Below are 16,891 nucleotides of genomic sequence, written 5' to 3' on the forward strand. Positions count from 1 at the left end.
TGCCATTGCAACAAAGGAAGAACCTGATCTAGACTTGACCTGTAGCCCCTCTCCTTTAACTATTGTCATACCTTCCTGATTGACCCTTTGAACTTCTCTGTTAAGCGTCCTACAGGATTCTGTGTAGAAACTGGCAACTCAGTAAATGTCTGAGAATTGAGGTGGTTTTTATTCAGTCATTGCTATTGCTAAGTCACTTCAGTCGTGTCCGACTGTATGTGACCCCATAGACGGCAGCCCACCAGGCTTCCCCATCCCTGGGATTCTCCAGGCAAGAACACTGGAGTAGGTTGCCATTTCCTTCTCCAATGCATGAAAGTGAAAAGTGAAAGTGAAGTCGCTCAGTCGTGTCTGACCCTCAGTGACCCCATGGACTGCAGCCTTCCAGGCTCCTCCATCCACGGGATTTTCCAGGCAAGAGTACTGGAGTGGGGTGCCATTGCCTTCTATTCAGTCATGGTTGGGTATAAAAAAACATTTTCCCAAACTAACTCTTTGAGTCTAGGGGATGCATCTCTTGGAACTCAATTTCTCATATTTTATATAACTGCTTATAAGTTTTTTTCTTCAAAGCTCTGATACCTGTTTCTGCAGTTTGTTAAATTGCCCCCCTTGAGGTTTTTCTGTATAAAATTGGAAAAAAGATCAGTTAAGTTTCATTGTTTGAAACACCACATGCTTGCACACACATACATAGTCTGATCTTGTATTAAATAGAGTCTAGAAATGTTTCGTTTTAAATTTATGCAGTGTGTTTTTATGTATATTTATGCATTTAAAATTTTCAATTTCCCATGTATTAAAAGGGTATAGACTGGACTTCCCTGGTGATCAAGTGGTTAGGAATCTGCTGTGCAATGCAGGGGACACGGCTTCTATCCTTGGTCCAGGAAGATTACACGTGCTGCCTGTGAGCTACAACTACTGAAGGCCCTAGGGCCTGAGCTCTGCAACAAGAGAAGCCACTGCAATGAGAGGCCTGCACACCAAAACTAGAAAAAGCCCGCATGCAGCAATGAAGACCCAGTGTAGCCAAAAATAAATTTTTGAAAATTTATAAAAGGGTACAGACTAACTCTAAAAGAGAATTAAAAGAAAAACCAACGTAAGACTAAAAATGAATTAATCAGGAGGCACTGGATTTTAAAAAATAGTCTAGCAAACACTTAAAAAAAGCATAACTCCATAAATGCATAGCATGAAATGGTCTGTAAAGAGTGACTGTGGGAACTGAAGGGTAAGCCAAAACAGACTTCTACCCTATATTGTTTAACAAGGAGGAAGAAACACTTTATCCAGTGGAGGACCTTTCCTGGGAGGAAAAAACCTACTTGAAAGTGACAGGCATTGTGAAGTCAGAGTATCTGAGATTCATGCTCAACAGCAACTTGGAATTACATTTAAATCACATCACTTAATCAGGTACAGCATAGGGAGAGACCAATGTCTTGTTTTTAAAAGCTTTTTAGAAAAACTTGAGGAATGTATGTGTGTGTGTGCTCAGTCGCTCAGTCATGTCCAACTTTTGTGATCCCATGCACTGTAGCCCACCATCCTCCTCTGTTCGTGGAATTTTCCAGGCAAGAATACTGGAGCAGGTTGCCATTTCCTACATGGAACAAATATGCCTCTTAAAATTTATGAAATACAATTTGTATATACATTACTGAAACAAAAGTATTAGAACACTTGCTGCATATGACAAAAAACTAATTTCATGATCTGATAATGATTGCAGACAGCAGTTATAAAAATGTCGATTTAGCTCAGTGACAGTCAAAAATGAGGTTTCTAGATTAAAATAGTTGCATTTTTTTCTTTATGGCATAAAAACATAGGACCTCAGGGCTTCCCAGGTGGCTCAGTGGTAAAGAATCCGCCTGCCAATGCGGAACACAGGTTCGATCCCTGGTCTGGGAAGATTCCACATGCAGCGGAGCAAATAAGCCAATGCACCATGACTAGTGAGCTTGTGCTCTTGAGCCCAGGAACCACAAGTACCGAGCCCACGCACTGCACCTGCCGGAGCCTGTGCTCCACGACAAGAGAAACCACCGCAGTAAGAAGCCCGAGCACCCACCTAGACAGCAGCTCTCTCTCTCTGCAACCAGAGAAAAGCCAGCGTAGCAGCGACCCAGCACAGCCAAAAAATAAGCAGATCAAGAGGCGCAGGATCTCAACCTATATATATATTTGTCCACAGGCATCAAGTATATCCAAAAAAGTGTACAATTTGAAAAAAATTTGAAAAAATAAAACAATGTGGCCTTGCCCACAAATTACCATAGCCCACCTCTGACTGCAAGCTGGAACAGCTTTTAGACTTGATTTCTGTAACAATGTGAGTTCACTATTCTGCGCAACTGAACTGCTCTAGTACTTCCTTCAACAGTACAAATTATTTGTCATCTAGGTTCCTGAGCCATCACACATTATAAAGTTATAGCTTTGTTTCTGCCACAAGCTACTGAGTGGATATTTATTTATGAAGGAAAGTCAGTGATTCTCACAGTTGGCTGAGCATCAGAAACACAGATGTGTTAGGAAGGAAGTTAGACATGAGCAACAAGGGGAGGCTTGGCTGAAAGGGAGGCAGGCTGATCTCTAAGCTCCAGCCCAGATGCACCCAGGAGAGCTGACATATGCTAAAAACCACAGACTTTTCAACTGGTGCGCATGTGCCCTAGGCACACAGTGGATACAAAATAACCACAGGGGCTTTTCCAAGGAACTTTAGGCAGTTAGGAGCCCAGTAAGGATTTAGGAATATTCTACATCTAATTTTAACACACTAAATTATTGGAAGACATATGGGAAGACATAACAGAGCCTGCTGTTATATAACTTACAATTATCAACTGGCCTTAAGCATATGCTCATTTGCATTCCCTTTCATTGATTGGTGGTGGGTATAAGCCCTACTTTGCACACACCATAACCAAAAGGAGGAGACTGGAAGTACAAAAAGGGGAAGCCAAGTGGGATAACGTTGAAGAATGAGGAAGACTCCTTTAGGATCAGCCTGCTCCCATGTCTTGGGAGTGTCTGTTTAATAAAAGATCTGTCTGCTTGAGCTGAACTGAGCTATAACTTGTGTTGTTTTTTATACTCTTTAACGACAGCTCTAAATTTTTGTTGTAACAAGACAGACTCTCAGGAAGAGAGAGAAACTGACCTGCCAGATGCCAAGACATTTCCAGGGAAACTAAATTAGAATTGCGTGTGATGAAGTTGGCTGTCTACAAGCTAGTATTGAAAATTCTGGTGTCTAACTAGATCAACTGTAAAGAACCTGAAGTGCAGGAGACCCTGGTTTGACTCCTGGGTCAGGAAGATCTGCAGTAGAAGGGATAGGCTACCCATTCTAGTGTTCTTGGGCTTCCCTGCTGGCTCAGCTGGTAAAGAATCTGCCTGCAGTGCGGCAAAGCTGGGTCCAATCCTTGGGTTGCGAAGATCCCCTGGAGAACGAAATGGCTACCCACTCCACTATTCTGGCCTGTACAATTCCATGAACTGTATAGTCCATGGGGTTGCAAAGAGTCGGATGTGACTTTCACATTTTTCAACTAGGTTTTGGGGCTTCCTAAGTGGCACTAGTAGTAAAGAAACTGCTTTCCAATGCAGAAGAAACGCAGGTTTGATCCTTGGGTCAGAAAGACCCCTGGAGGAGGGCATGACAACCCATTCCAGTATTCTTGCCTGGAGAATACCATGGACAGAGGAGCCTGGCAGGCTACAGTCCATAGGAGAGTCAGATACAACTGAAGCAACTTAGCACATATACACATCTGGGTCTAAGAATCACTGTTCAGTGACATCCCTCGTGGTCCAGTGTCTAAGACTCCATGCTCCCAATGCAGGGAGCCTAGGTTAGATACCTGGTTGGGGAACTAGATTCTGCATGCTACAATTAAAGCCTGGCACAGCCAAATGAAAAAAAAAATATATATATATTTTTTAAACATTTTTTTAAAAGATTAAAAAATCACTGCTCAAGGGCTTGCCAATCATACATACTTCCTTTATTTTTTTATAACAGCTTTATTGATATATGTCACTATAAAATTCACCCTTTTAAAGCGTACAATTCAGTGGTCTTGAGTATGTTCACAAAAGTGTACAAGAATCTAATTTCAGAACATACCACCTTAAAAACAGGTGCCCTTTTAAAAAGCAAAAACACTACCTAGAGGACTGCCTTTCCAACTCATTGGGTCAGTTTGCACACCAGCCTCAGGCCTAGACCAAATGCTGGGGGGCTGCCATGACCAAGATTACTCTAAACTAATGAGTTTAAGCTTCTGGGGCTGCAGAAGCAAAGAGTGAACGAAAGCAGGGTTCTTTAGGCAAGGAGGAGGGCAGTGCACAGACATGGCTATCAGGAAGACACCAGCAGTGTTTCTTAACATTTCCAAGTGTTGTTTCTCTTGTCTGTAGAACAGGAAAACTGCTCTATCATGGGTTAAAGAGCAAGAATCCATGTAAAGCTCTTAACTTCGTATCTGACACACAGTAAACGTTATTAGGTAGTAGCTACTCGTTTAAAAGAAGGCTGAGCACCAAAGAATGCTTTCGAATTGTGGTGCTGCAGAAGACTCTTGAGAGTCCTTTGAACAGCAAGATGGAACCAGTCAATCCCAAAGGAAATCAACCCTGAATATTCACTGGAAGGACTGATGCTGAAGCTGAAGCTCCAATACTTTGACCACCTGATGCAAAGAGCCAACTCATTGGAAAAGACTCTGATCCTGGGAAAGACTGAAGACAAAGCAGAGGGAAAGGCAACAGAGGATGAGATGGTTGGATGGCATAAAGACTCAATGGACCTGAGTTTGAGCAAGCTCAGGGAGATGGTGAAGGACAGAGAGGCCTGGCATGCTGCAGCCTAAGGGGTTGTAGAGAGCTGGACATGACTTAACGACTGAACAACAATGAAAAGCATAATTCTCCCTATGGGGTTATGTGATTTCTTTTAGTTAATAGGAAAAAGTTTTCTTCTGGTCCCCTTGATGGGACAGAAATAACTGGGGTTTAACATTTAAATGCAATATGCCTTTTCCTCAGACCCTTCTCTTTAAAATATCTCAATTTTTAGAAATAAGAAGGGGGTAAGTTATCAATCAGCAGGTTTTGGAGTCTGAGATACAAGTTAATTCATGGCTTTTAAAATTGTTATACAATATAAATTTTAACATCTTAATCAGTTTTTTTTTTAAATTTATTTGGCTGTGCCAGGTCTTAGTTGCAGCACAAGGGATCGTCAGTACGTGGGATTTTTTTTTTTTTTTTTTTCAGTTGTGGCTTGCAAACTTCTAGTTGTGGCATGTAGGATCTAGTTCCCTGACCAGGGATCAAACCCAGGCCCCCAGCATTGGGAGCGTGGAGTCTTAGCCAGTGGATCACCAGATGAAATCCCAACATCTTAAATTGTTTTTAACTGTAAGGTGGTGTTAAGTACATTCACATTGTTGTGCCACCATTAACACCATCCTCCTGCAGAACTCTTCATCTTGCAGAACTGAAACTCTATCAAACAGTAAATTCCCATTCCTCCCTTGCCCCAACTCCTGGCAATAACCATTCTGCTTTGTCTCTGTAAATGTAACTACTCTAAATACCCCATGTAAGTGGGATAATACAGAGTTTGTCCTTTTGTGACTGGCTTATTTCAGTTAGCATAATGTCCTCAAAGTTTGTCCAAGTTGTAGCTTGTGTCAGAATTTGCTTCGTTTCAAAACGCTGAAAAATATCTCATTGCATGTATATACATTGTTTATCCATACATCGATTGATGTACTTAGGTTGCTTCCACCTTAGGCTATTGTGAATAACGCTATGAACATGACCCTTGAACAGATCTCAGACCCTGCTTTCAATACTGTTGAATATATATGTGTGAGGTTTCAGGGTCATACGGTAACTCTACTTTTGAGGGGAACTGTCACCCAGTTTTCCAAAGTGGCTACACCATTTTACACTTCCACCAGCACTTCTAAGTGTTCCATTTTCTCCACAGTGTTCTCAACATTTGTTGTTCTTTTAAAAAAATATATTATGTATTTATTTTGCTGCACTGGGTCTTAGCTGTGGCATGCTGGATCTTGGATCTTTGTTGTGGCACCAGGGATCTTTAGTTGCAGCATGTGGGATCCAGTTCCCCCACCAGGATCGAACCCATGCTCCCTTTACTGAGAGGGCAGTTTTAGCCACTGGACCACCACGGAAGTCCCAACATTTATTATTTCCTGATTGTTAAAATCCATCCTAACAGGTATGAAATGGTATCTCTTTTTTTTGGCCACACTGTGCAGCATTTAGAATCTTAGTTCCCTGACCAGGGAGAGAAACCATGCCCCTACAGTGTAAGCTTAAGTCTGGACACTGGACAGTCTAGGGAGTCCCTCACTCTGGTTTTGATTTGCACTTTCCTAATGACTTGGGATGTTCAGCATCTTTTCACAGGGTCATTGGCTATTTGCATATCTTCTTTGGAGCTATGTCTATGCAAGCCTTTTGCCCATTTTAATTTTCTTTCAAATGCTTTTTACTTTTTTGCTGTACCATGTGGCTTATTGGATCTTAGTTCCCTGACTAGGGATCAAACCTAGGCCCTGACAATGTGTCCTTACCACTGGACTGCCAGGGAATTTCCTCAATTGTGTCTTTAATCTGGCTTTTAAGTTAGGAAATATTTTCTGATTGAATAAAATGGCTTGAATATAAAATATAGGCTTTAGTATCATATCAGGAGCAGTGATAAGCAGGGATAACAGGTCAGAAAGATAGAGGAAATGAAACTGAAGAGAATGTGAAGACAGAAGAGAGAGAGAAAGGCAAACGCTTAAGTATGCAGTTCTTAATATGTTATAAATCTTTTTATCCCATTTAATTATTCAGTTAAGTTTTAGTTTTGCCATCTCTTGCCTTTAGTACTATTTTTTCATTTATTCAAAAAACATGTTCTGACTGTCTACAACCATGCCACTGCCTACATTGAAGAGGTTTACATGTTAATAAGAGTAAGTTAGAGTAAGACAGGTATTAAAAATTAAGGTGGATGAGGTAAGTGCAACAAGAGAAGACTGTGAAGAGGGAGCCTGGGGAAAGTTTATCGATACTGTGTACCTTCTAGTGTAAGCAGCTTTGCCAACTCAGGGGGAACCCCTAGTCTGCTGGTGGCTTTCCTGGTACTTCTGACCACTTCTCCTGAGCAGGGCATTCTTCTAGGAGTTGAAATTTCTGAAGGGGAAAAGTCATGGCTATTCCAATGGAGGCTGAAACTCAAAAATGACAAACCAGTTTAAAACAATCAGTAATATAACTAAAACACTTGTCTATAAGGTAACTTCGTAATTCAAGGCTGTGATGGTTTCATTTAGCACAGGTCCTTATGTTCATATTCTCTCCCTCCTCAACCAATTTGACAAATGCTTAGTGTTTCTTAGTCATTTCCTTTATTGGCTGCTCAGTGTGGCTCGTAACATCTTAGTTCCCTGACCAGGGATCAAACCATGCTCCCTGCATTGGAAGCGCAGATTCTTAACCACTGGACCACCAGGGAAATCCCTCATTTCCTCATTTTAAGTTTGGTGTTCCTGTTGAAATGAACTTCAGTATGTGCCCAGCTTTTCAAACTCCCAGGCTATGTGGTCTGCGGTGGGTGGAGGAAATCATAAGGCCAACTTCTGTTGGATGCTGGCTGTTGTCATTGTTGGGGGATTCCCATGGAGTAACTGGACTAAGGTTACATTTTCAGCTGGTTTGTTCTGAAATATTCTGTTAAGTGAGATAATTTTGTATAATATATGTAACAACATATTTTAAATTGTGGATTTAAAGAGGTTTTATATGCTAAACTAAATGCAGAACCTAAAACATGTTTTCTATCAAACATTTTTCAGTAAGATAGTTACTACTGTAATGGAATCACATTATAAAACCCAAGCTTCTTTATATGTGGTGTCACTAGGCCCAAATTACAGCTGTCGAGATCCTTCCAAAGCATTTAGGAATTTATTTCCTCAAAATCAATTTTTGCTATATTCCATTCAATAAGCACCCCACTCACTGCTTTTACCCCTGCAATTAGCCAGAAAAAGAAAAGTTTACAATCAATGGTTCCCCCCAGTGATAAACACTAGTACAAAATACCCTCTTTTAACAAACACCATGCAGAAGTGTACTCAATATGCCTCTGTGGTAAGAATTCTGCCTAGGAATGGCCATAATAACTAAAAGTTACCACTTACTGAAATTACTACATCAAGTATCAAAAAGAACTCATCATTACTAAAACATCCAGCATTACACATATTGGGTTAGCCAAAAAGTTCACTCAGGGTGTTCTGTAACATCTTCCGAACAAACTTTTTGGCTAACCCAATGCTTTTTACTTGCTACTGATCTGGACCGTGTTATGGAAAGACAAAATTAGATGAAACCCATGGAAACCGAGCTACATCCAAGAGGCTATACATGATTATAGTAAGAAGGTATTTGCCCCACACCCACTGAAATCACACTAGTGATTTCAGGGCGCTTAGAACTGTCTGAGATACCTGCTTTGGCTTGAGGCTGATATGGGAGCTTCTCCCTGGACTGACAGGAAAGGTCTGAGTTGGCATTTCCAAGGATAAGTAGGGTCCTCTTGTCCACTTGGCTACATTCATCCTCTAGTCAGTGAAGAAAGGTCAAGGTGTCTGAGGAGCTAGCCAAAGACCCGGCTGGTCACCCCTCCTAACCCCAGTAACCATGTATCACAAGTACTGGAGAGTCCCAGCGCCAGAGTTTTCTGTCAATTCTGACTTTCAATAGGGGAACTTTAGTCGCCATGCTGCAGCCAGCACTGGAAATTAGCTGAATGATTCTGGATGATTTTGTACAGTTTGAAATTTTTAGCCTTAAGAATTTGAGGGCTTTGAAATAACGTAACTAAGCAGAAGCCTGCCAACTTTCAAAACTAGTTGAAAGATAAGACTTTTAATTTGGTACCTTTTACGGACAAAGTTCTTATTATTTATTTTTGGCCACGCCACGCACATCTTAGTTCCCTGACCAGGGTTCCAACCTGGGTCCCCTACAGTAGAAGTGCGGAGTTCTAACCACTGGACCACCAGGGAATTCCCAGTAAATTTGTCCTTATGAGTAGGCAAATCCGCAAGCTGAGATTTTTTTTTTTTTCCAGATTCAGTTTTAGTTCCACTGTATCTCTCTTTGATGAACACTGCCCAAACTTATATTAGTAGGTATACTGTATTAGAACACCTGAAAGAAAGAGTATAAATAGACTTTATAACTATTTTTTCAGATATACAAAAATGCAGAATTATAACCTATTTACAAATTAATGACAAAGCCACAAAACCTAATAAAGTTATTTTAACAGGTGCTAAATATAAATACTTCTTATCTCCTGTCTACACTCTTGTTCAGATTAACTCTTCTATGAATAGAAAGCTATAACTGACTCTCTTCAAGTCTGTCTGTATCCCGTAACTGTTGATCAGTTTTGGGAGCTCTATTCATAGCTGCCTGTCTTTGCTGAGTGGTCTTCACAAATCTGAGCAGGTTGACGATGGCAGCAGCTGTCACTCCAGGTATACGACTGGCAGCCCCAATCTAGGAATTAAATCCACGAGAAACATAAATGAGCTATGTTAGTTATAAGCAAATTTATTTTCCTCCTGATAATGATCTGTATGTTACAGTTTATAAAATATTTTCAAAACTTTATCTTAATGTATTGTCAAAATAACTTTAGAAAGTAGATAAAAGAAATATGGTTATAATTAATCTCTTCGCTTTAAAAACAGGGGAAACTGAGACTAAGAGATATTAAAATGACTTGTCTAAGATCATGTAATTAACAGATGTTAATTTTCTTTTCGTTAAACTAAACTAACATCACTAGCAGTGTGTTGGTCAGCACCCTATGACTAATCTCAGTAATATTTCTATGGTATATTTTTGCAGTGAAATGTATGACTTATTCACTCCAAGTGGTATACAGACCTCATATCAGTTCAGGTCTGTTTTGCCACCAAATGACTCTGTAGAAAACGTTTGTCAGAGCTTATGGTATTTCAGAATTTGGTTAAGAGGTGAACTGTGATGACCAATACAATGCAACTGAACTTTTCTGTGATAATGGAAAATTTCTGTAACACTGGCAGTGTAAAAATATGATAACTGTCCAGTATGACAGCCAATAGCCTTTTGTAGCTACTGAGCATCTGAAATGTGGCTATTATGACTGAGGAGTTGAATTTTTAACTTTATTTCATTTTAATTACTGTAAATGGTTGCACTTGGTTAGCGGCTATCATATTGGGCAGTGCAGCCTATGATTATCCACAAAAACATAACCCAAAATGAGTAAGATACAGCTATAAAACTTAAGGCCTCTCTGCTGCTTTCCATAATGACTATGACTAAGAATACCATGTTAGTTGATGAAATCACTCCTCTTTAAAAAAAATCTTTTCAAAAATTTTTGCAGGCCATGGTTTTGTTACTGCTACCGCTACTGCTAAGTCGCTTCAGTCGTGTCTGACTCTGTGAGACCCCATAGATGGCAGCCCACCAGGCTCCCCTGTCCCTGGGATTCTCCAGGCAAGAATACTGGAGTGGGTTGCCATTTCCTTCTCCAATGCATGAAGGTGAAAAGTGAAAGTGAAGTAGCTCAGTCCTGTCCGACACTGAGCGACTCCATGGACTGCAGCCTACTGGGCTCCTCCGTCCACGGGATTTTCCAGGCAAGAGTACTGGAGTGGGGTGCCATCACCTTCTCCTGGTTAAGTACCCCTTAATTTTATGAACCACTGAAAAAAAAAACCCAATGCAATGCCCATTAAACTATGACACACCATCAATTTTTAAGCTACAACTCAGAGATGTTAAAAATGTATCTCAGAATCAATAAATACAGCCTACAAGTCTTGAAATATTTGTTATTACGAATTCAATACTGTATGCTGAAGTTTTTAACAGATGTGTACAGCATGGTGCCCATGTACTCATGCAAATACAAACCACACACAGACACACACAGGATCATGGGTGGGGGGCCTCTCTGGCCCTCTACTTCCTTCTACTGGCTCCCAAGGCAACACTAGGGAACTCCTTAGAGGGATCCAAGCAGTGATCTGAAAACCACTGACATGTATTCTATTTTAACCCAAAGTAGTTTAAGTCATGCATATAAACAAGCATGCACATGGTTGGCTAATTATAATCAACCCAATTCTTGACTTCCAGATACTTAGACTAAGCTTTTTTTATCTCTCATAAAAAATATAATGACACCTGTTATACAAAGAGAATATGAAAATAAGAGGTTAAGCTTTTTATGATGAAATAAAACATTAGTTATATGGCCACTACAAATCCAGCTTTTAAAAATTAAAGCATTGGCTCTTTATGATCTGTTCCTATCCACTGCCTGTTTTCTTACCGTCTGTGGGCGACTGAAATGGAGCTTCTCTCGAACTTCATAGGACAAAGATATATCCTTGAGAGTCAAATAATCTAGGTCCTTTGGCAGTTGGAGAGCTTCATCTCTCTGAACTTCCTTTATTTCTTGTTGCTGATGGAACAGTACTGATTCATAAGTAGCTGGTGAACAAAATTAATTATGTTGTGATACTCAGATAATATTAACAACCTACATGTTTCTAGCTTTTTACAATTTACGGGGAGCTTTTGCATATATGATTTTAGTACCACGATAGGTGGGTAGGTATTCCCTTTCGCAGAAGAGGAGACTGAGGTTAAAATAAAGAGAGGGAGTATCCTGTGTATTAACTACAATATTCTGTCTGGCAGTTTATTCCATGTCCTTCTCATTTAAAAAACCTAGAAAGTTTTAAGTAAAAAAAAAAAAAAATTGCTTTCTTTCTCAATGCAAATTTTGGTGGAACACTTGCTTCAACAGGCTATAGGTTTGAAGTTCTAAAGATTAGGTGTTTCTCCAAGAAGATGGTTTTCAAATAAAGCTATAATTGTTAAAAGTATATATTCTTGGATGATAACATATAATTTAAATAAATTAACTGAAGTTTTATTCAGAGTGAAGTTAGAAAGACAATTCAGCAATTATTTTGTAATTAAAGCATTCCATTCTTAGAAAAATAAATCCAAGACCTGTTTTAAAACCTATACTGAGGTAAAAGCAAGTCTTCCCTAGAGGTTCTGGCAGCTTCTGCTTCCATCACTTGACTGGTAGCCAGAAAATCTCAGCTCTGAGCCTGGCTCTACCAATAAATTACCCTCTGACAATGAACACATGATACTTCTGGGCCTCAGCCATGTTATCTAGAAATATTATGGGCTGACCCAGAAACTTATGATGGTCTTTTTGACAATAAAGGAGAGCTGTGAGGTGCACCGGCCTTGTAGACAGATATACTAGGTTCAAAGCCCAGTTCTGCCACTCCCCAACTGTGTGACCCTGGGCAAGTTATAACTATCTGTAAATTAAGACATAATGCTAGTAGCTATCCTTCACATGACACTTTTTAATTATCAAATGAAATAATTCATGTAAAGGGATTAATATAACATATAACACATCAGCATGACAAACTGTAATGAAATTTTATGACTCAGGAATAGACTATAGGATCACAGAATATAAATAATGTATATGTTAAAGATATATTTACTTTTTCAAATATGTATAGCAAAACATGAGAGATAGTACAAAGAATCTGAAACTGATTTCTGCCTTGAAGAAACTTGTCTAAGGACTTCCCTGGCAGTCCAGTGGTTAAGGCTTCACCTTCCAATTCAAGGGGTGCAGGTCTGATACCTGGTCAGGAAGCTAAGATCACACACGCCTCAGGGCCAAAAAAACCAAAACATAAAACAGAAGCAATATTGTAATAAATTCAACAGATTTTTAAAATGGTCCACATTAAAAAAAAAAAAAAAACAACTTATCTAGTGGAGGATCTAGGTAGTAATTTGAAAACTACTGATATACGCTATATTTTAACCTAGTGTGGTTTCTTTTAAGCCATGGGTATTAGTTAGAGTCTTTATATACGCCAGTCTTAAAGAACAAAGCAAAACAGTAACTACTCCATGGCTGAAGTCAGGGTTTCCTATAAACAAGTTGAAGATAATTATTTTGGACCATTTATTGGACACAGTAAAACTGCAAACCAAGTTTAAATACAGAGTTTAATCACCTTTTCCCAGATGCTAATGGCCTAAATGTTTAATAAAGTAACTTTTACTCAATAGAAAGATCATGATGTTGAGATATAAGGTTAACAATACTTCTTACACATTAGCAAATGACCAGGGCATGTTCATTTGGAAGAATGATAGGCAGCCCTTGGGTCATTCTATATAAGCAGTCAAAGCATAGTAAGGTAACAGACCTCTCTGGAACTGAAAGAAAATGTTACTGCTAGGACTGCAGCATTCTCACCACCTTTGCTGGTCCCCAAGGAGCCTGAAGGCCTTTCCTGTTTAAACAGTCCACCTTTTATCCTGCTTTTCCTACCCTTCTCTCCCATCTCATTCTGTTCCCTGACTTTTTCTGCACACAATTTTCCAGTGGAGGAAAAAAAAAATCATCTATCACAATGCAGAAGCTAATGCTATTATCAGTATTTCTGTTTGAATTTTTTTTTTTGGCATGCGGGATCTTCCCTGACTGAGGATCAAATCTGCGCCCCCTGCATTTGGCGTATGGAGTCTTAATCACCAGGGAAGTCCTGAAATTTTTTTTATAAAGAAAAAATTAAAAATTGCAGTACAACTCCAAAAGTCACATGTGACTTTGATGGTCAATATACTGACCAAGAATATGAGAGCACGCCAAATGTTATAACATACAGGGGCAGAATGTGAACTTCTTTGCCTGATACAAAATAAGTCTTTGTTAATAGAAGAGTATTATATCATCAAAGCCAAAGATAGCATTATTTTCCTCATTAGTAGAACATTTAAGTGGAGAAAACATTAAAAAAAAAAGTTCAAAAGGAAAAAAGATTTAAGTTTTTTTTTTTTTAAAAGGAGAGCTCTACAGTGGCACTTCCCAACATGAAATATACACACAGATCTCCTAGGGTCTTGTTAAAATGCAAATGCTCACTCAGTGGGCCTGGGGTGGAGCCTTCCTAACACATTATGATGTGTTACAATGCTACCTGGGAAACCTACTCTGAGTGGTCAGAGCCTAAGACGATGCTGGTCTTATGGTAATTATGGCTCCTCTTGACACAGAGCTCTCTGTGTATCTGCAATTCATTCATTATTTGCACAAACGAAGAAGAGAGCATACAGACATCCTAAGTAAAAAATTTTCTACCTTCTATTTTCAGTCTTTCGGCCAGCTCTCTACATTGGGTGTACTTCTTCAAGGGCTCTGGAACAGCCCTGGCCAACAACTCCATGTCAACTTCCTCATACTTCAGAACATCAAGAGCTCTACAAACACAGAAAAGTTTCATTAACACAAGGGTCCATATCATATCAGGCAGATTAAGAACAAAATTCCTTGAAAGTAATACCAAATCTCAGAATAAATAATATCAATATATTTCTAATTTTCCCCAAGTACACTGAGCAAACAGCAGCATCTGCGACACAGCGGGACCTCCAGGAGATCAGCATGTGATTCTCAGGCTGAATTCTGTCGAAAGCGTTTCTGCATCTACTGAGATTATCATATGGTGTTTATCTTTCAATTTGTTGATATGGTGTATCACATTGATTGATTTGTGTATATTAAAGAATCCTTGCATCCCTGGGATAAACCCGACTTGATCATGGTGTATGATCTTTTTAATGTGTTGCTGAATTCTGTTAGAATTTTGTTGAGGATTTTTGCATCTATGTTTATCAGTAATAGTGGCCTGTAATTTTCTTTTTTTGTGATGTCTTTGTCTGCTTTTGTTATCTGGGTGATGGTGGCTTCATAGAATGAGTTTGGAAGTGTTCCTTCCTCTGCAATTTTTTGAAAGAGAGCATGTGATTCTCAACTCCTTTCCTTTATCAAGAGGGGTAAGTAGTTGGTAAAGTGGTACTGCAACAATCCATTTGTCCTCTGGAGCTTTCCTATTAGGACAGAATATCCTCTGAAAACAAGGCTGTGATTGAACTCCCTAAGAATTTACATCTAAGTCACGTTAAGCCCATGTCCGGTGAATGCGTCATCCTTCTACACGCATGCTTAGAACCAACTAAAGGGGATCTGCTTGTTCCAAGACTGGAAAATACCCTGCAGTTTCCTTCTCATTTTGCTTGGTTCTCACAAGGTTTCACTGATCTGTACACTTTCCTTACAGTACACTTACTGCCTTAAGTTTATTTTTATTTACTTTGCCCTTTCCCTCTTTCAATAGATTGCTTTTTTGATCAACTCTGTCCACCCAAAATCAATTAAACCAATTAATTTATTAAGTCAAAAGAAAGTCAAATCTGCCCATCCCAGGATTCCAAGTCCCTTCAGGCCTCCCAGATGTGTTTATTTTTTTATTTTTATTTTTTTACAGCTCATTCTATCACCACAGTCATGTGTCACATTCTCTGCAGAGGCCTGTCTCATCTCAGACAGTCTAGGAAAGGCCAGACACCTCTTCCCACAAGGAGCTGTCAACTTTGGTGTGCTCCACAAGATGAATTATGTCAATTAATTTCAGAAGTCTCATCAGATAAGCTGTTGATACAATGAAACCAAATAACCCTCAACTCCACAAGAAAAGGGGTTGTTCTTTCAGAAATTATAGAACCAAGACTTCCCTGGTGGCTCAGTGGTTAGGAATCACCTGCTAATGCAGGGAACATGGGTTTAATCCTTGGTCTGGGGAGATCCCACATGCTATGGGGCAACTGAGCCTGTGTGCCAGAACTACAGAGCTCACTCGCCTTGGAACTGGTGCTCTGAGACATGAGAAGCCATCACAACAAGAAGCCCATGCTCTGCAACTTGAGAGCAGCCCACACCAGTCACACCAGAGAAAGCCTGCATGTAGCAACGAAGACCCAGGGTGGCCAAAAATAAAATAAAAAAATTACAGAACATACAGGAACACATCTCCTAATGACTAACCAAAAAGAGAGGAATCTTAGAGGATGGTGACCTCAAAGAAAAGCCTATGACCATTTAACTTTTAAGAAGGTTTTTAGGGTTCCCTGGTGGTCCAGTGTTAAAGTTAAGAATCTGCCTGCTAATGCAGGGCACGTGGGTTTGATCCCTGGTCTGGGAAGATCCTGCAGGCTGTGGGGCAACTAAGCCTGTGAGCCACAACTACCGACCCAGCACTCTGGAGCCTACCAGCTGTGACTACTGAAGCCTGTGCTCGTAGACAGGACAAGCCGTTGCAATGAGAAGCCCTGGTACCACAGTGAAGAGCAGCTTCCGCTTGCTGCAACTAGAGAAAGCCCACAGGCAGCAGTGAAGACCCAGAGCAGCCAAAAATAAATACATCTTTTAAAAGGCTTTTAAACAATTTGTTTAGAAGGCTTGGAGCTATTTGCAGGTCCAAACTTCAAGAACAGCTTTGAATGAAGCCTAAGCCTCAGAGTACAGAGGGCTGCCACTGAAGGACAAGTTAGCACACTCCTGCAGAACACGAGACAGTTTCTGCACTACCTGACGCATCAGTGCATCTCCCTATGATCCTGACAGGAATGTGTGCGCGCATGCTCTGTGGATCTCTTCTGTCAAAACGGTAGCTCAAAGTCCAGTCCCACTCCTCAGTGCCTGGCGCACAGCTTGCTATGTGTGCGGCAGACACAATACATGTCCTTGGACCAATTTTCTATCTTTCTAGCTTTATATATCTAGGAACTGATCAAGTGAGTTCTTTCAGGGAGGCTCAACACTAGACTATAAATATTCTACTAAAATCAAACAGGAGGATGAGGTCCCTGTTTC

The 16,891-nt window shown here is 40.0% G+C and overlaps 1 protein-coding gene across 4 annotated transcripts in view; it reads right to left on the reverse strand.

Annotated features, from left to right (window-relative positions):
- Positions 1-1,119: 1,119 nt before the first annotated feature.
- Positions 1,120-16,891, reverse strand: part of MTO1 (mitochondrial tRNA translation optimization 1) — a 28,728-nt gene continuing 12,956 nt past the window's right edge. The window contains exons 10-13 of one of the 4 annotated variants that reach the window (XM_044924512.2): positions 14,321-14,439; positions 11,453-11,613; positions 9,468-9,618; positions 1,120-1,609 (exon numbers count right to left, since the gene is read on the reverse strand). In XM_044924512.2, the coding sequence (XP_044780447.1) occupies positions 1,509-1,609; positions 9,468-9,618; positions 11,453-11,613; positions 14,321-14,439 (532 nt within the window). In that variant the 3' untranslated portion in view covers positions 1,120-1,508. Of the gene's footprint in view, positions 1,610-7,997; positions 9,619-11,452; positions 11,614-14,320; positions 14,440-16,891 lie in introns of those variants that run through there. The other 3 variants (XM_044924513.2, XM_044924514.2, XM_025294878.3) reach the window with 3 other exon arrangements.

Source organism: Bubalus bubalis, chromosome 10 (genome assembly GCF_019923935.1).
Source record: "Bubalus bubalis isolate 160015118507 breed Murrah chromosome 10, NDDB_SH_1, whole genome shotgun sequence".
In the NCBI taxonomy this organism is placed as follows: Eukaryota; Metazoa; Chordata; class Mammalia; order Artiodactyla; family Bovidae; genus Bubalus; species Bubalus bubalis.